This window comes from Chelon labrosus (genome assembly GCF_963514085.1).
Source record: "Chelon labrosus genome assembly, chromosome: 12".
Lineage (NCBI taxonomy): Eukaryota > Metazoa > Chordata > Actinopteri > Mugiliformes > Mugilidae > Chelon > Chelon labrosus.
The window spans coordinates 11,236,712-11,255,716 of NC_140345.1; the positions used below are offsets into that span (position 1 = coordinate 11,236,712).

The 19,005-nt window shown below is 44.8% G+C and overlaps 1 protein-coding gene across 3 annotated transcripts; it reads right to left on the minus strand.

Annotated features, from left to right (window-relative positions):
- Positions 1-19: 19 nt before the first annotated feature.
- invs (inversin) lies at positions 20-18,915 on the minus strand. 3 transcript variants are annotated; one of them, XM_084557497.1, is made up of 19 exons: positions 18,849-18,915; positions 18,167-18,273; positions 12,353-12,452; positions 11,736-11,902; positions 10,320-10,493; positions 9,537-9,704; positions 9,241-9,421; positions 8,639-8,748; positions 8,244-8,415; positions 7,275-7,430; positions 7,007-7,128; positions 6,191-6,298; positions 5,989-6,095; positions 5,705-5,914; positions 4,744-4,955; positions 4,026-4,590; positions 3,326-3,477; positions 605-685; positions 20-527 (listed from the first exon to the last, which is right to left on the minus strand). In XM_084557497.1, the coding sequence occupies exons 2-19, from the start codon at positions 18,167-18,169 to the stop codon at positions 412-414; spliced, it is 2,904 nt and encodes a 967-aa protein (XP_084413623.1). In that variant the 5' UTR covers positions 18,170-18,273; positions 18,849-18,915; the 3' UTR covers positions 20-411. The 3 variants fall into 3 exon arrangements, with proteins under 3 accessions (XP_084413623.1, XP_084413622.1, XP_084413624.1); XM_084557496.1 differs by having other exon boundaries at positions 599-685; XM_084557498.1 differs by lacking the exons at positions 20-527; positions 605-685 and adding an exon at positions 794-1,524.
- Positions 18,916-19,005: the final 90 nt, after the last annotated feature.

The following is a 19,005-nucleotide window of genomic DNA, read 5'->3' on the forward strand; positions in this document are numbered from 1 at the left end:
GCACTTAAAGACCTGATGTGTGTATGTATGTGTGTGTGTGCGTGTGTGTCGGTGGCTGCAGGTGGGCTATCTGTATGACCGGCTGTTGATAGACTGCCTCATTCTCCACAACGGGAGGAAAGGTTATCTCAGTGTGTGTGCGAGAGCGACGAAGAACGAGGGAGCTGGAGTGTGTATGTGTCCCTTCCACAATGGATGAAAGGTTATCTTTTACACACACCATTTCTGTAGACTTAACCCCACCCTGTGAGGTCATGGCTCTGATGTCATATGGCTTAATTTTAGAAAGCTTGGCACATTGAGCACTGAACAATGTGTAGAGTAATTCTATAGAGGTACGAATGCCGGCCAGCTGAGAAAACATCAAAGAACACGAGGGGTGGGTGTGTGTGTGTGTGTGCGCATGTGTGTTCAGTGTTTTCCACGGCCTCTCGTCCCCTGTCCTGCGCTATGTGGTCTCAGGTGGTAGGAGTACTGCTTAGCTTGATTCACGGCGTCAGTCAGGTGCACACACTCTATGCCGCTCACTGGAAAATAAGAACATAACATTTTAGAAGCTCCTACTGATGTAAAAAGGTGTGTTTGTGTCTGCACTCACACTGACTCTGGGTGCGTAGAGGTATGTCCATGAGCAGCTGAGACTGAGAGCCCCGAAATGATCGCCCTCGTCTAGCCATAGAGGTACCTGGAGGATGATACAGAAAAATGTTTGGATGATTTGATCTACGCAATATAAACACCTGAATTTAATCAGCTGCTGCCGCATCTGACAACCTGAGACGCACCTTCCTGTAACCGGTTGACCCAGTCATTGTCCACACCCATGACTCCCTACCTTGGTATCTTTATTATGCTAATATGAAAGATGTTTACGCATCTAAGGCCCTATAGCTCAGTGGTTAGAGCACTGGTCTTGTAAACCAGGGGTCGCGAGTTCAAATCTCGCTGGGGCCTTGGAAATCAATTTTCCTATTTATTATTAGTGATTACGAATAAACACATGTTTTATTAAAAGGGAAATGTGACTATTGGTCTATTATATCTGACAACAGAAGCTCACGGGTATTCAAACAAGCCGATCAGTTGATTAAGAGCAAAGTTTACTTTTGTTTTTACTTTTACTTTTGATTCATTAACAACAATGAATCTGATGAAGTCAGTGAACTGTGTGTTCATTTTAGAGGCTGTGGTTTGTAGTACTATTGAATTTTATTGTATTGTACCGACACAGCCTCACAGCGAGAAGGTCCCGGGTTCGAATCCATGGGCCGACTGGGTCCTTTCTGTGTGGAGTTTGCATGTTCTCCCTGTGTCTGCGTGGGTTCTCTCTGGGTACTCCGGCTTCCTCCCACCGTCCAAAGACATACTGATTAGGTTAATAGGTGATTCTAAATTGTAGGTGTGCATGTGAGTGTGAATGGTTGTCGTCTGTGTTAGCCCTGCGATAGACTGGCAACCTGTCCAGGGTGTACCCCGCCTCTCGCCCGATGACAGCTGGGATAGGCTCCAGCAGACCCCGGGACCCTTCACAGGAACAAGCGGTTACAGAAGATGAGATGAATGAATGAATGAATGAATGAATGTACCGATACATGTTTACTATTATTTTGACATCCCCTTTTTAGCCAGTGGGCTAGGCTGAATAGCAGAAACACTTTTGTGTTTAATTCAATAAAGTTTATCGACTTCACCTCCAAAATGATCGTCCAGTCCTCTCTGATAAAAGCCTCTCTGACCCTGTTTCAACCTAAACTGAACACTTATAATAGTCGTGGACGGGACTATTATAGTACAGGACTGTTATATTAGATTTCACTTGTGTTCAGTCATGTACCTAATATTTTGGCATGTGCACAAATTAGACATAAGACAGCTGAAAAGCCTATTTAAAAATTGGTTTATGATAATTATGTGAGTGCTGTGACTAATTTCACAGTTGTGTGTCAAATGTCTTTCTGCTTCTTGGAAATAAAAGAAGAGCAACGGTGAAAATGAGTCTCACGCCTGTGGGTGGGTGCGTGTGTGTGGGGCGGGGTAAGGGGATTGTGTGTAGATAGCTCCACGCAGTCGTCTGACATTCCCAGTGACAGCTCTGAACTTTTCACAGTGCCAGGACTGTCAGACAGAGCGAAGGAGAGAGAGGGAGGGAGGGGGGGGAAGGGAGGTGAGAAGGGGGAGGGGAAAACCACGTCAGAAGGTTGGGTTGGACCCTTGGACCGAGCAGTGTATCTGGACGTCTGCGAGTAGAGGGGGCATGTATGTTTTGGCGCAGCAAGTTTTCTGCCTGTCCTCCCATCATCACCTGGTGATGTGTTGTGAAGGTCAGTCCTGTCTGTGGGGTGAAACCCGACCAGAGGTTCCACACAGGAAACCGGGCTGATACCGTCCTCGTATGTGGATCGAAGCATCACACAGGCATTTACGCAAATGCTTCAATCCATATACGGAGTTCCTGTCCCACACATAGCATCCTGTACTGGAATGACAGTAATCTGATCAAAGCTACATTTTAAGCTATTTTCTATTATCTAGACTAGACATTTCTATTAAACATCAGTGTCTACCTATCTCTGTCCTGATGAGGTTTGTGTGCTGTGCAAACATCAGACACAATGATGGCAATGAGTGCAGAACTTTATCATTATATCCCTGACAAAGTCTCATCTGTTAAGTTATTTTGTGATGTTGATGTTTTTTTTTAGTTAAACCTAAGTGGTGGAGTAACGATGATTAACTGGATGCTTTGGCAGCTTAGTGGCTATAAAACATCAGCTATGAACTGCAGTGTCTCTGGTTCAAGTCTGGCCAGAACACTGTGTAACATTATCATTGCCCAAGTACCTCTCCTCATATTCTGTTAAATGAACAAAACAAAACAAAACAAGAAGAAGTGATTCACTGTTGAATTACCAACAGGTCAGTGTTTATGCCCTTTCACTTCAGCTAAAGAGAAATTATAAGCATTTCAGCCACTATAAATTAAAAACCTTATGTTGGAAAACAGAAAGGTCATCACTTCAGTAATGTACCATCAGCCTGATGCATACACTATTATATTACCTGAGCAATTAGCTGTAGTATTGTACTTGAAAGCTGTTCAGTCTGAAGCACTCAGTTATTCATTCATTATCCATGTTGTTGCTATGACATCTCATCCTCTGTCAGTGGTGTGGAGTTCATAGGATCGATGTGAAATGAGTTCATAAATTTAAACGTGCATTTGAAATCTTGTTGTATTGTTCCAGTAGACGTAGATGGTTTGGGAAGTGACTGGAATATTTAGTTAAAAAGAAAACCAACTGGAGTTGCGAGCATGTCATCTTACCATAGATGCTTTGTAGCACGGAGCTCTTACTCTGAGCTGGTTTAGCAGGTTGAGCTCTGACTTCCATCTTCTTCCTGTTACGGGCATGGTGTGAATCACTTGACTCCGCCTCCTCCCGAGCTTTAACCTCTCTCCTCCTGCGTGCACAGAACCTGCAGACACGCATCCATGCAAAAACATGCACGCTGTTCAATTAAAAAAAAAAATCTCAGACAGCGTTCAAAGGTCTAAAAGCTGGCAGGTCCTCACACTAATGCTCACCAAGCGTAAACAAAGTAAACAGTTTATTCAAGGCGGTTAATAGGCAGCATATACACAATATAATTGTGAAGCTGAACTGAAACAGTGGGCCTCCTGCGGTGGACTGGCAGCCTCTAAGAGAAACACAGTGAGTGTGAGGGAGGGAAAAGCAAAGAGAAGCTGCTGGTAGCTATTAGAGCAGCCCGGCTGAACTTTTAGCCTCTTGTTAAACTAGTATGAAGGTTCTTGATTATAGCTTTGCGTGTCCCCTGCCTCCTTGTCTCACCCCTCTCCCACGCTCCCTCCCCCCACTGCTCCAGTGTTGATGGCATCCAGACTAAGGATGGGGGTGCGTTGGCATGTGTGTGAGAGGACACATGTGGTCGCCACATGGAACTGCCAATCTCCCAAAGTCAGAAACCTACCCAACGCCTCTCCAAGAATTAAAATGCAAAGTCACCTTTTCCAGGCTCGCTGGATGATGCGTGCAGCCTCCTTCCTCCTCCTGCGCTGCTCCTTGTCATGTTCCCTGTGTGTGTGTGAGGACACTGAAGCATGTGTGGCAGACTGAGTCCTTCTGGAAGGGCTTTTGTGATCGAACGATGAACTGCTTTTTAATGAGGCAGCTTGAGTTTGGTCTTTGGTAGCGGCCTTCTCTGAAGTCTTGTGGTTTCTGTGCTTATGTGGAGAGGCGTGGGCATCAGTCTTGCCGATGGCCGTCTGCACACTCATGTGAGTGTCTCTCATTTTTGGAGGGATGCATTCTCTGGCGCTGGCCTCCATTTGGTCCAGAGTGGAGACAGCTGTGTTTGAGGAGGGTCGTTCCCTGACTTTGGGCATCGAGGGAGGTGTAGGTCGGAGGCTGGGAGATTGTCTGCAGCTGGCAGGAGAGAGGAGTTCCTTTAGCCTGGTGGTCTGAGGAGCATCAGCCGCAGTGTCACTGCTCACATGACAGCAGCTTGAAGCTTCAGGAGCCTCATGTGTTTCAGATGCTTTGCTCCTTCCAGAGGACCTGCTCTTGTGGGCTGTTGGAGTGGAGTCAATATGAGTTACTTAGTATAAACAATGTATCACATTCATGCAAAATAAGAACACAGTTCCACAGGTAAAACTCATTACTGCCACGTTTCACTACAATCTGTATCTTAGCAACATTTAGCATTTCTGAACTAACTTACCTTTATGCCTCTCCTCTTTGGTCTTGGAGCGTTCAGCTTTGGACGCTTTCTTTGCTTCCACCGATGAATCGTTCACGGACAAGTCTTCTACCATGTTCACTAAGGAGAGCTTGTCCTGCTCTGCTCTGACCAGTGAAACCTTTCGTTTCTCTGCAGGAGCCACCGTAACTTTCTGAAGAGCTTCCCTCCTCCGCTGTTCTTCTTCTCGCTTCCTAAGAGCAAAGAAAAGACAAATCTACAATATGCATATCTGCGGTTGAGCAATAATATCCATAGTTTTCGGACTTATCTGGTCACAACATGGGTTATAAAGCAAGAAAACAATCTGATAAAATGGTAACATGCGCTATAATACTTAGCGTACTTTGTAAGAAAAACATCAGGTGAAAAAATACAAAGCAAGCCTAAAGTCAGTGTGTCCTCTTAAAACAAATTTGCCTGTCAAAAGCATTGTGTAGGACAATAAAGGTGAGATTAGTGAGCAAATGACAAAAGGAGAACAAGCGAGCAGAGAAAGACAGAGATAAGACGTATGAGTGTGCAGGGATGACAGAAAGAAAGACAGATAAGGAGAGAGTGTGACTGTTTCTATATGGGAGGGAAAAGGGAAGACGGATAATGAAGACAGAAACAGGAAAGAGGGATGAACGCAGAGCAGGTAAATGTAAAAAATACAAAAGGCATTGAGTGACACAGGGGCGTTAATGAGTGACTTATATTGAAAATAAGCGACATGAAGCCAGGGAATCAGTGACTAAAGCTTAAACACGTGTGTGTTTTTGTACGTCTTGGCACACAAATATGTATGTATGTATGTATGTACTTACAGCAATGTGCAAAATAGTTATGCATTAAGAGTAGAATGTACCAAGGAGTTATTTTAAAGATAAAGGTTTTACTGCATTAAGTAGATAAATGATAAACTCTGGCACGATGGTGTCTGTGTGTCTTGATCTCTCACTTGGCTGCATCCTTGCGTAGCTGCTCGTGCCGCATGAGGAGCTGCTTTCTCTCCTTGAAGGCCTTGCGGACGGTGTAGCCCTTGTAGACAGCTTGGATGGAGGCAGCAGCGATGTCCTGGATGGCTGCTATAGACAGAGCGCCGTGCTCCAGCATGAACTGAGTCACCTCGCTGTGCCCCCCCAGCAGAGCGTAGTCCAGAGGGGTGTACCTACACAACACAAACACTGTCATTTATGCGTCTTCTGTTTCCCCCCACTTCTTCTTAACTGTCTCCATCCTCACCGCTCCTCCGTGTGCTCCATCTGATTGGGAAAGGCATTGTAGCCCAGCAGCAGTTTCACAGCGTCCAGGTAACCATTGTTACATGACCAGTGGAGAGCAGTCCGCCCCTGTGCACCAATAAAGACCACCATTCACAAACCTTATTTGTGTTTAAAAGGTTTGATAAAATAGACATCTGTGTAAAGTGCAAACCGATTCTTACCTCCTTGTCCTGTATGTTTGGATCAGCATTGTTCTCCATGAGAACAGCCATACAGGTGATGTAGCCGCCGTAAGCAGCGCACTGCAGTGGAGTCCGTCCAGCCTGATCCTGCACAACATTCACATTCAATCCTGATTTCTAAATGTCTGATTCATACTGGACACAATGATTCTTCTATGTACATTATTCTCATAATTCTAATGATTCTCATACATTACCAATTAAATATTTTGTGATTTTTAAACTAAGCTCAGGTAAAAGTTCATTAAGGTAGATCTGCTCCCACACATTCTGTCTTGATTTCTCCATGGTCAGTTTGGTCTATTTCTCCATAATCACTTCATTCTCAGATTTAACTTCACTACACCAAAGATGTGTTTGTTTGCGTTCTCAGAGCCAGTCAGTCCAGTTTCTTTGAATCCACTGCAGTTCTGTCATTCTGCTGATCTCCATCTCTTCCTGGTTGTCCATAGTGTTTTAACTCTGTCTAAACTGCGGGGGGGTTCTGTCCCTATCTCCTGACGTCATCTGTGACTCTGCTCTGTGAAGCTGCTTCTCATCAGAGTCTAATGGACAAAATATTTGATGTTTATTTGCCAAGATATACATATATACAAGTGAAGAACTAGCAGAAGTCTATGATGTGAATGAACACAGGTCCATTCAAGGCTCAACAGCTGGAGCTACAGTATAAGTCCATTAAAAAAATAAAGAATAGGATGACCAATAACGCCAAACTTGGTTGTGTAATACAGGAGTGATGCTATACAACAAAAACCTTTGGTTTTACTGCTGTCGAACAATGTTTAACTGTACCTGTACATTCGGGCTAATCCCATTCTCCATCAGTATCTGGCACACTTCAGCATTCCCTCCTAGAGCTGCCCAGTGCAGAGCAGTGTGACCGTCCACGTCTACCAAGTCCACACGTGCAGATCCTTCAATCGGTGGAGTTTATAGAAATACACACAATGAGACAATACTGAAAGAGGCAAAGGGGTTTGTTTTCCAACAATTATTGAACCCACAATCTGAGACTGTGTAACTAATCGTTGCCCACAGTGTATATGCTAATTACACCCACCCTTGATGAGAGTGAGTATGACATCTCTGTATCCCATCTCGCAGGCGCGAAACAGTGGTGTGTGTTTCATGACATCCAGAGAGTCAACCATCGCCCCCTTCTCCAACAGCAGCTTCACTGTGCTCACATGGCCGGACAGGGAGGCTGCATGGAGCGCTGTTAAAACACACACAAATACACAGGGACACACGAATCAGATAAAAATACGAGGCCTCGACTGACCTATGAATACCCTCAGGACAATTGCTCCTCCCTTGTCTGTCCTTTCTTTGTTTCTTCAACCCATTGACTGCAGCTCCTCTCAGGGCTGTGGCTGAGGCCTGGTCAATGGAGGGTTAAACAGACAGAGAAATTTAATGAGGAGTAATGCACTTAATCCTCCTCGTGGATGCCCCTCCACCCCCACTCGCTCCAGTCCCCAGACAGTACAGACTAGAGTCAAGTGCATGGAAGTGATCTGGGCACCAGTCAGTTCCACTGGCCTTCACACCATCTCATTAGCATGACTCAACCGTTGCATGTTGTTCATGCATAAATAATGACCGCCTGGTTGAGCAGAGGGGCTATCGCCATGGAGATTATACATCCAAACAGCCCTCGGGGTCAGAGCACGGCAGTAAGTCGTGTGCTTTTGCATGTGTGTCTGGGTGCGCGTCAAAGGACCGAGCTGGCAGTAGCGCGAGTCTGTTCAATAAGCTCACACTAATTTTGCTGACAGTATCATTTCCCTCTCTCCCTCACTCTCACGGTCTCCCTTGCACCTTGGGGGGAATCCCGTGTGACATCATCATCCCTAACCTAAAACAAATAGACGAAAAGGACAAAGGTGTGTGTGTCTGTGTACAGTATCACGATTTCCAGGGCATCTATGTCACCATGCCCTGGAAGCAGGCATAGGGGTGTGGATGTGGGTCAGTGAGGTTTTTTTAGCGGAGCTTCATTTCCTCCTCCTGTTTCTCAGGTGCTCACCGGTGCCGCCGTACTTGTCGGCCATGTTGATGTCGATGTGCGGGCTGAGGGCCAGCATGGTGCGGATTACATCATCGCTGCCCTTCCCTGCAGCCCACATGAAGGCGGTCCGCCCCTCCAGATCGGGTTCATCCTTCACTGATGGATGGGACAGAAACACGCCAACTGTCTCCTTCACACACATAAAAAGACGATTGGATTTTATTCGTTATTTGTTGTTCTTATGATGCCTTGACAGCACATACTTCTATTGTGGTTTTTGATGTGAAGAGGTACCAAACTAGTAAAATATGATCAGTTACAAAAGGACCTATCAAGTGTATAAAATCTTTAGTCTGGAAATCACTTTCACCAATACGTTTCTTCATCTTTGTGTGTTAGTCCACATGACTCACAGCATTGTTGCTCTGAGCTCCATAGTGTAGAGGCGTTGCTCCTTGGCTGTCTGAGGGAATAGTGCCTGACGTGTTTCTCTCCAGCAGCAGGTGGACAATTTTGGCGTGACCTGATAGACGCATGTTTGCATTGGGAGGACGTGAAGGTGACAAACTATGACAAGGATGGGGCACAATTGCTCAACCTGACCGTTAACAGAAAAGCAAAGAAACTCTACATTAAGTCAATATAAGTCAACAGTCACTGTTGACACAATTACTAAACACTGTATTTGTCTTTGTGTGGTATTACTAGTAAACACAAATACAGCTGTGTTTGATGAGGATGGTTATTTATCCTCAGTGGATCATGAATGCCCGCACACATTTTCATAGTAATTCATCTGACCCTTAATATTTTAGTCTGGACAGACTTGAGTTATGTCTGTCAACAAGAATGAAAATAAAACCCAAGTCGTAACTTTTCGTTTTGGCTTTGCCGTAGCTAGCCAGCATAAAAAAAAGATTTAATGGCAGTTTATTTTTTATGGACACAATTTCCACATGGCCTGAAATCCTCACAGGCTGCGGGTAGATCACGTACAGCATGTGTGTTCACTCACCCAGCAGAGCTGCCCAGTGCAGCGGTGTCCTGAAGAGGTTATCATAGGCTGTCACGTTACAGCCCTCGTAAGACGTCAGCACCTCGACTACTGCCTCGTTACCATCGGCAACAGCAAAGTGCAGGGGCGTCCGGCCCTCATAGTCCTGCCAGTTCAACAGGGACTCAGTGGGTGCTGCTTCCTTTACACACACACACAAACACAAGCACAGAAAAAAACATGTAGATTAACGGATGAGGAGAGGAGACGATGACAAATTTATTAGTGGGTGTCTGTGCATGTGCCACGGCATGTACCAGTATACAGCGGACAGTTTGCGTGGCGCTGGGCTCCTGACTGTGTGCAGCCCAGTGCAGAGGGATCTTGCCCTCACTGTCTGGGATTCCAATGTTTGAATCGTGCTTGATCAGAAGGCGAACGTGTTCTGGTCGGTTATAAAACGCTGACCAGTGAAGTGCAGTTTGCTGCAGATAAAAAGCAAGAGAGGGAAAGATGAAAAGGGAGACAAAGATGAATGAATGGAGCTGAAATGAGAGAGGCTTTTGTAACATCAGGTCTGAGGTTTCCACTTACGTTCAAAAAATTACTCCACTATGACATGGCTAGGAAATATGAGGGAACGTGCTACACAAAGCTCATATTGAAGATCCAACAGTGGGTTGAGATTCTAACCCAGATACTGCCTCCATGACGGCCGCTGAGCTATTCTGAGATTTGCTGAAACCACTGTCATCTGACACGATGATGCATATTGGATTATTATAAAACTAACTACTGATGTCAGATACACATCAGCTCCAAGAGACAGAGGAGACTGTGTGTTTGTGGTCTTATCTGCAGAACACAGGACAAAGCCGCCGATTGTTAAATCGTTCAGTGTTGTGTGAGTGTGCCCCTCTGTGTTTATGTGTGTATGACTTAGAATCCCTAATGTTTCTAACAAAGTCAGTCGGTTATCTCTTTGCAGGTTATTGGTCAGACGTCGGGCTGGCTGGTTTCTAAGTACAAACTATAGACAGTTGTAAAGACAAACAATCTTCCAATGACTTTATTTTTATTGTGTGTCTGTGCTTCGGTACCTTGTTCTTGTCTTGCGTGTCAACCTCTCCAGGTCCAATGTGTTTGAGCAGCAGGGCGAGGGCTTTTGGGGAAGTGTGCCGGGTGGCCAGGTGGAGCGGGGTCATTTCCTCTAAATCTTTCTGCAGCCAGTTGGCACGCCTGGACAGCAGCAGCTTTAGGAAGCGTACATTCCCCTGCAACACACAAACAGGACAAACTGTGCTGGTAAAAAAAAATAAAAATATCACCAAATCTCCTCAATATTAGTCATGAACCAGCAGCAATGTAACACACACTCCCACACGCACAGACTCCCCAGGCTTTTAACAGCGTCTGGTTCAATCCGCAGGTCATCCATCTTCGTTGCCTCCTCCTGCATCACTCCTCCTCAGCGCGTGTGATGAGCTGTTAAACAGTAAACAGCGGCTCTGTCTCTGCCTGTCATTCTCTCCACACCATCATCATCATCCTCATCATCAGCTTTGGTCTCTCACCACCAGGCCACTGGGTGATGTATTGTGCAACAGCAGTCGCACGGCGGCAGTGGGCTCGTGTCCGCGCAGGCATGACCGTGTACACGTGTGAGCGTGTGTTTTGTATGTTTGCTAATCTGTGACCCCAAAGCCACACTCTGACAGATCTATCTTGTGTGTGAGCATGCATCTAGACTGTGAGAAAGAGTGTGTGTGTGTCTGCGTGTGTGTTCCTGTCCTCTCTATTCTCAGTCCAATTAGATCAGTAATCCCTGGCCTCTCTCGCTGTCTCAGCCACTTATTGATCAGATGTCAAAGAGACAGGGCTTCCCATCACTAGCATCCCCCAACACACACACACACACACACACACACATACACCCCATATCTATGAGACAGATCCCAATAACCTATTACCTCCCCTTTCTCTTCAATGATATGATGATCCTGTATAAGTACACTCCCATAAAAGGAGACGCCAATAACTAAGTGAGATGTAAAGAAGCATTATTAGTATCACATCCTGCTGCTGGGCCATATCCCTCTGGAGGTCCCTCTCGTTTATGCTGTGTCTCCTGATTGTCCTCAAGTGAAAAGAACATTAAACGCCCCTTCTTCCACAAGTTTCATTGCTGCGAAACAGACCACGCTCCCCGCTGAATGACTAATTATGTATAGGAGAGTGTGTAAATGAAACCCGTAGCTACAGTGGAAGTGTGTATGGACTATAAATCAGTTAATATCACCCCTCATAAGGCCTGGGGCCGTAACTACAGCCACTAGGGGGCACTGGCTTCCCACCATAGCTCATGAACTGTCAAAATGTATCAGCTATAAACCTCCAGGAGATAACACCTCGGCATCTTATTCATTCCATCTTCTTGTGAATGAATTTTGTCATGACATAAAAAAGGCCAAACATATGTTACAGTCCAGTGTGTGTTTATTTGTGGACGCCCAAACCTTCTGCGCCGCGAGGTGCAGGGCAGTGCGTTGGCTGTGGTCGGTCTTGTTGACCGAGGCGCCGGCCTTCAGCAGGATCTCTGCGCAGTCCAGGCGGTCGGCCAGCACGCAGTACATCAAAGGGGTCCGGCCAAACTGGTCCTCACGGTCCCTCAGCGAGGGCTCTGCTGCACACACGCACACAAATGCGCAATTCAAGGTTTAAGTAATAGAGACCAAGGTTTGGGTCAAAATGTGTTGGATTTTCAGTTCAGCAAACCAACAGACAGTGCAGGTATGTGGCTGGTGATGGCTTGTGTTATAACAGTTTTAAAAGGCATTTCCTTGTATTTTAATTTAATAATAGAAAATCCACCCGCACAAAACAGTTCAATTTATTTGGAACAGCTTGGATCATTAAGGAAATAATGACTGATAATGCTGATCATTTTCTAATTTTTTTGACAGGACACGGCTAAATGTCCGGATAATTTCAGCTCCTTTACAGAAGTCCTGACCATCCTTTAGCAGGACCAAGGACCACAATCAATGTCACTACCTATGAAGGTGAACTATGCAATGCAGACGATAGCGGACTGTGCATGAATTTCGAAGTTGACTGCATGTGTGCCACTTACCTGTAATGAGTTTGAGGAGGGCGCTCCTATCTCCATTGACAGCTGCTGCATGAACCTGGGAGCCCAGAGAGGCAGGTCCGGGGCTAGACATCGCTGAAGCCTGTAACACAAACAGAAGGAAGGTCACAACTCAACCTGCAGCAACATACTCTCAGCTTACTTATCAAACGTTTAACATGATGACATTAAGCTGAGTCTAGACAGTTCCTTGCCATTAATTTTGCTGCGAGCACACCCATATGACTGGGTAGATACAATTAGGAAGTTCAAGGAAATATATAGTGAATATATTTAAAGATATTCTAAGTAAAGTGGGATAAACAGGGAATCTCAGAGATGAGAAAACAGATGTTGGTTGACTGGCGCTTCCACAGATTTTAATTTTCCACTTGTCTACATATATACCTTAAGCTCTAGTGGTTTGCAACCTAAGTTAATAGGTTAGAGCCACATAGGTAGTTAAAATTGTTACTTTGAATCCTATTTCATGTAGATGATAAAGACCTGAAGCTCTGTTAGCAGTCAATCACACAATAAAACACATACTTTCTTATAACAAAATCAGGTATGCTGACAGTAGGGTGTGTGTGTGTTTGTGTACACGGTGGTACATGTGCACGCTTGCGTGTGTGCGCGTGTCTGTTCCTGCTGAGGGGGTTAAATCTCTTCCTGGCCCCACTTAACCAGAGCCCAGTGAAAGCTGGGTAATCTGCAGACAGGAAGCAGCTGGGGAGGGGGAGACCCTGTGTGAGCGTGTAAGAGGGGGGTCTCTCTTCATGTCTTATTCATGTCTCATTAATACTGCAGCATGCCTTGCTGTGTTTGTGTGTGTGTGCGCGCGCGCATGTGTGCGTGTTGGGTTTGGAGATGTGGGACAAGCCCTGCGGGGCACAACACAGAAATCAATTATTGCCCCTAAACACATAAATGCTGGAGGCACAAAGTCATGCCACAATCAGAGATTTCTCCAAGACATTTTCATCAACCGTCACATGAACTGATCTGCTTCAACACTCGTGAAATTTACAGCTTTTATACCATACAGCTGAAGGGAGTACTTCATTCAAACTGTACAGACTTGAAAACTTTTTAACTCCTGGTGAGTAAAGTGGGGAATGTGATGGAGGAGGAAATACCCTGGTGTCTTCCATTTTTTCCTTCTCATCCACTTCTCCCTCCCCCTGGTCACCTCATAAAGACTGCTCCTGTAGACACTGCGTGCAGCACGGCAATTACCCATCATGCTCGCCGCTTTCTCACGCTCTGCCAAGTATTGGCAGAGACTTTACACAGGTTAGTTACTACATTTACTGCAAAGTAAGTCCATACGTGTGTAAAGGAGGGTGGGAGGGGGAGACGGAAGGTGCGGTACCTTAAAGGTGTGTGTGAGTGTGTCGATGTGTGCGTTTTGGCACATCCGGCACGTCATGGGAAGTGATTTTCCGTGAGAGAGAGTTTTTACAGGGGCTTTACCAAAATCAACCACAAACTTCTCTAAACATCTCTAATTTACAATGATTACAAAGTCAGCAACGCACATGATGAAGCACACGCACAAACACACGGGGAGCCTGCATACGCTAATATTTAACACATGCGGAAATAGCAGAGATGCCATAGCTGCACTTCAGAAGGAGTATGTCACGTTTCTGATGTTAAAATCCTGTTAGACAACCTGACATTCACTGCACCACGATTCAATCACGAACTCAATGCAAACTTTTTCCTTAGTTTTTTTTATTTACTTTGATCCCTCCGCAAAAGTCAATCTGAAAGCCGCTCCAACCGCCAAAATCAAAATATAAATTGATTTATGAATAATCTTAGATGCAGAAAAAAAGGTTATAATTTGGCCAAACACTGGCATGAGGGACACGAGTCAATACTTGAATCTATGCGAGGGACATTCATATCGCCAAGAGTGGGCAATTAGAGTTTCATGAGGACCTGAGTGTTTTGGAAACACCTACAGTGCATCCAAATTTGTCTAAAAAGCCTTTGGCGATGCAGTGTCTGAAATCCAACAAAGGAGGGTGCAAAAACAACACCAGGTCCTGTTGAGAGGTTTGGAGTGGTCTCATTTAGCCATTCATACGTGTTCCTCAGGGAGCACTCCGCTTGTTAATATGAAGACAATAACTCAGAGTAAACCATTGATCACAGGCTTAGGTCCAGACCAAGTGATTGTGCATCTGTATGAGTATTGATTCATGCTGATGCTGACATTATTTAGTCTTTATTCATATTCTGTCTCACATAACCGCAGCGATTTTAACAAAGACTCTAGAAACTCCCACGAAACCTTTCTGCAACACGACAGGAGTGCTGCTACTAACACTTCAATTGATGCTATTGAGACAAACAGGGAAAGAAACTGGGGAGTCAAAGAATGTGTTCATGTTTGTGCACTGTGTGTTTTTCCACATGGCTCTCTAGCTGTCTGTCACTGTGAAGGTGTCTGCTTTTGATCGAGGACATAGCTAGGGCATGCTGGGTAAGCAATGGGGAACAGAGCCTGAGCCTGTGGCCTTTATTTCAGTTCTAGACAGGTGCAGACACACATACACAAACTTTTTATATCAACATGTTTTATACAGTTATAACAGAATGTGTTTAGGGCCTTAGTCGACATGGGGCTATTACAGATGTCCGTACCACCCACATGTCCCTCTGTGTGAGTGTATCTACAGTATGTCTCAGATAGAAGATAGAGGCTGCAGGGATCGGTCCCTGGGTTTTGACTGACAGGTAAAGAGGTAGGAGGAAGGATAATATCAGCCCTTTGGGATGCCCAATCTGTAAAGCCCTATTTCTGGGGGACTTCCTGGTTCCCTAAGGACCAATGAGCTGGCTCCCTCAGCTGGGGGCCGAGCCCTGGGGCACAGCGGGGCCAATCAGCAGGAGGGGAGAAGGCTGAGTGACACATAGATCTGCTAATTTACATCATTACCACAATGCATCCTGACAAATGAGCCCCCAGGGCGTGAGCCAATCACCTGGGAGAGTAATGCAATTAGGCGGGACCACAGCTGTCAATCTCGCAGCCACGGGGGTCAGGTAGTGGTGCCTGTGGCTAAAACACCCCTGCCTGCTGCCTGTCGTTCACACTCACCACCAATACATGCACACACGTATACGTTTTAGGAAGGGGCGCGCAGATTTGCGATGCAGATATGAAGTCGAGGAGTGCGTGCATGTGTGTGTGTGTGTGTGTGTGTGTGAGACACATTTACAAGACATTAGAGGTTCTCTATATTCCTCCTGAGGGTGGAGGGTAGGTAAGGAGTGAGAAAGGGATGTGGTGTGTGTGACTGCTCAAGGGACCCAAGAGATTGGCTTGTGTCCTCCGAGGACTTATACCTGAGCCTAAGTGTGCGCATATCTGCATACATCTGGGCATGTGTTTGCATGTGTTTACATTTGCCCATGTGTTTTGCCCACTGGGACACAGTGTTTTTATGCTCTGAGCGCTGTGCAAATACAATGACAACAAAAGGGGAGAGAGGGCAAAACCGTAGGGGAGCTAAAACCGGTGCAGAATAGCCCCGAATTTGACGGGCATGAAGTGAGCACTGCTGATAATAAGGTCTGTCTTAGTCTCATTAAGTGTTGTGATATCATACTAGAGCACTCCACTGAGTCGATCGGGTTCTGCCCAGCGTGTCACTAATGTTTGTGTCTTGTGGTGTGTGTAGGGGGGGTGCTGATCAATGCTGCCGTGACTGGCAGACTGTCAACTCTTTCACTTCCCCTCTTTGTGGGTAAGGACAGGAGAAGAGGAGAGGAAGAGTTCATAAAGACACAACTTAACCGTTCAACTTCTGCAACAAAGAGCAGACAGAGTCCCTGTCACCGATATCTGTGCAGTCCAGCCACTGCCAGAGACACTCTGAGAGTTAGAGGAGCTGTGTGTTTTGTGTCATCCCATTATATCACTAATGAGCTGCCCTCAGGAGGAGGGAGGGGAAGGGAGACAGCGAGGCAGACAGAAAAAGAGAGAAGAGGAGGAAAAAGAGTGAGGAGAGGACAAGAAAAGGGGGAAGGGAGTCAGAGACACCAGCTCGGGGACTTTCCCTCCATCCCCTTTTCCCTGCACCTCTGAGTCTAATTGGACTAAAACTGTGATCTAATTAAATGTCCAATTAAAGTGCAGAGAGCAATGTGCCCACCGGCGAATCAGAGTACAGGGACATAATCAGCTGGAAAAACAAACAAAAAAATCAATGCGAAATGGAAAGAGATGGAGGAAACAAGAAAGGGAGGACAGGGCAAAGTCGAGGATGGACAGATGAAATGAGAGTGGTGTAGGTGAGTGCTGTGTTACACTATTGTGTAATGGCACTGTAATTACATGTGTGTACAAGCCTTAAAAAAATATAGTATATGTAAATATTACAGTAAAACGCAGTTATGATTGGTTAAAAAAAATACTAACGGCCTGGTTTTCATATTACTATGAAAAGAGCAAAGAAAGTTAAAGTTTCACTATTTCTGAAGTGAGTAATGGGAGATTACATCATTATGTTGTGTTTTTGTCAGTCAAGAACTGGTTTAAGCTTCCTGAAGTGGGAGGGTTTCAATGGTTTTCTCTGTTTCAGATCACTGTAAATTTAAAAAAAAAACACCACATTTTATTATTTCTAGAGATTTTACAGACTTAAAAACACCTAGTAAATCCTTCATCAATATATTACTCAGCAATTAAATAAACCTAGACGACCCAGGGTCTGTCAGCTCCAGTCCAGGGGACAAGCAATTACAGAAAAATGAATAAATAAATGAATGAACCCAGTGTCTGTCAGGCATAACCTATGGATAGGTTTTGGTTGTTTAGGTGAGCACACTAGGAGCAGTGGACAACCACGCAAGCAGCCCTGGGACAGTGGTTTAGGGGTGAGGTGCCTTGCTCAACAGCCCTTCAGCCATGGATGTAGAAGTGATTTGAACCAGTGACAGACACTACACCACTACCACTGGTCCACAGCTTATATTGCAGAGGGTTTGTAACAAGTTAATACAATTACAAATTAAAGACATATTTAACAAATAGGAGCCCATCAGGCCCGTATCCAGCAACCTCATTTATAAATATTGATTCATATATTTGTTGTCACGTTCAATAAAACAAATCTTTCTAAGTTATTATAGTGCAATTTTCTGAAGTTAAGATGTTGATCTTTTAGATGCAAGTTCTGTGGGATCACTAAATGCTGCTTCGCTGCTTTTATCTTTGACTTAAGCAGATCTTTACACAAACAATTTTTTATTTTTTTTTAAGTAAAGCATAAAGTGCTGGGTAATATAATATTATGTGTTTTTTTCCGTTAAATTAAATTAACCACACACAGTGATTTCTGAAATAATTCTTGTCTGATTTCATATTAACATAAAGCCTATAAATAAATAAACAAAGACTGAATATATCAATATCTGCACTGATTGCTAAAGATGGACATTCTGATCCTCTTTCTCTTCAGTGCTGATATTCAGATGGAAAGAAATCTTCCTGACTCCATCTGTGAGTCGCTCACACACTGTGAACCCCCTATGGACAGCTTTAGCCCATAAAATATTAATGCTGGGATTCAATTCAACATTCCACCTTAATCTCCTTAACAATTAGGCTGTTGCTGCAAACACAATTAGTTTTGTTACACTCACAGTCTCAGCGGTCTGGACTCTTGAGAGAGAATTACAAACCAGAGGTTCAGAGGAGACACTAAATAAAACCTAATAACTACAGAAAATACAACTTCTGGGATTTACACACCAAATTAAACCAGCGTAGCTGCTCTCTGTGTATTGGATTCTTACCATATCTGCGGGGATGGGGGACACTTCAGCAGATGTTTCCCAGTTCAGTGCATCCTCGGCGGGCGTGAATGCACGTCCAGGTCCCCTACCTGCCCTGATCCCAGCTCCTGCCAGGGCAGAGAAAGAAGCTCACTCACATACTGAGACCAGCCCACCTGTTCACACAAAGAACTGCCAGCATAACACAGCTACTGTACTGAATACAGACACAGGGAGGATGTCTCAGATTGTCTTCTTATCTCATGTGTTTTGATGCTTCTCATCTAATCTGATGGGGACAAAAATTGACAATAATGTTTTGTTATAGGTTTTGGGCTTGTGTTGGGGAGCTCGTGTTTAAATGCCCACCAATAATTAAAGGCACACTTTATTCTGGATTTAGAAGACAGATTTTGGAAAGTTGTGCATCACAGTTCTGACAAGTTTTGTGCGACAAGCAATGTTTGTGTTCATAATATAAACTACATTGCTAGACGGTGAGAAATAAGTCTGACGGAGTATTGCAAAAAATTGAACATAATGATGCAACTCCTCCATGTTCAGAGAAATCAGTTATTCATACTCGTACTAAAGAAGCACAGAAAACAAACGTGTGACAATAAATCTGCTTAACATAACGGCAATGGTACCATATTTGGATAAGCTGGTCTTTGCACTGCTCCTTCGTCGGTGTTATAGTTACCGTTTGATTTTCTTTTCTTCCAGATGAAAATCCTAAAAAAAGTTTTCCTCCAAGGCGTCCCGTTGAATCGCCACTATCTGTGCGTGAAAATACTACAACTCCCGTTGCAGCTGTAACGCTATAAATGGCCATGCTTGGAGTTTCCCCCATCATTCAG

Excerpts from the sequence above, each read along its gene's own strand:
- invs (XM_084557496.1), bottom strand. Across the intron at positions 6,096-6,190 it reads CAAACATACAGGACAAGGAG|GGGCGGACTGCTCTCCACTG; the intron begins GTAAGAATCGGT and ends ATTGGTGCACAG. Across the intron at positions 528-598 it reads TCTACGCACCCAGAGTCAGT|TGAGCGGCATAGAGTGTGTG; the intron begins GTGAGTGCAGAC and ends CTTATTTTCCAG.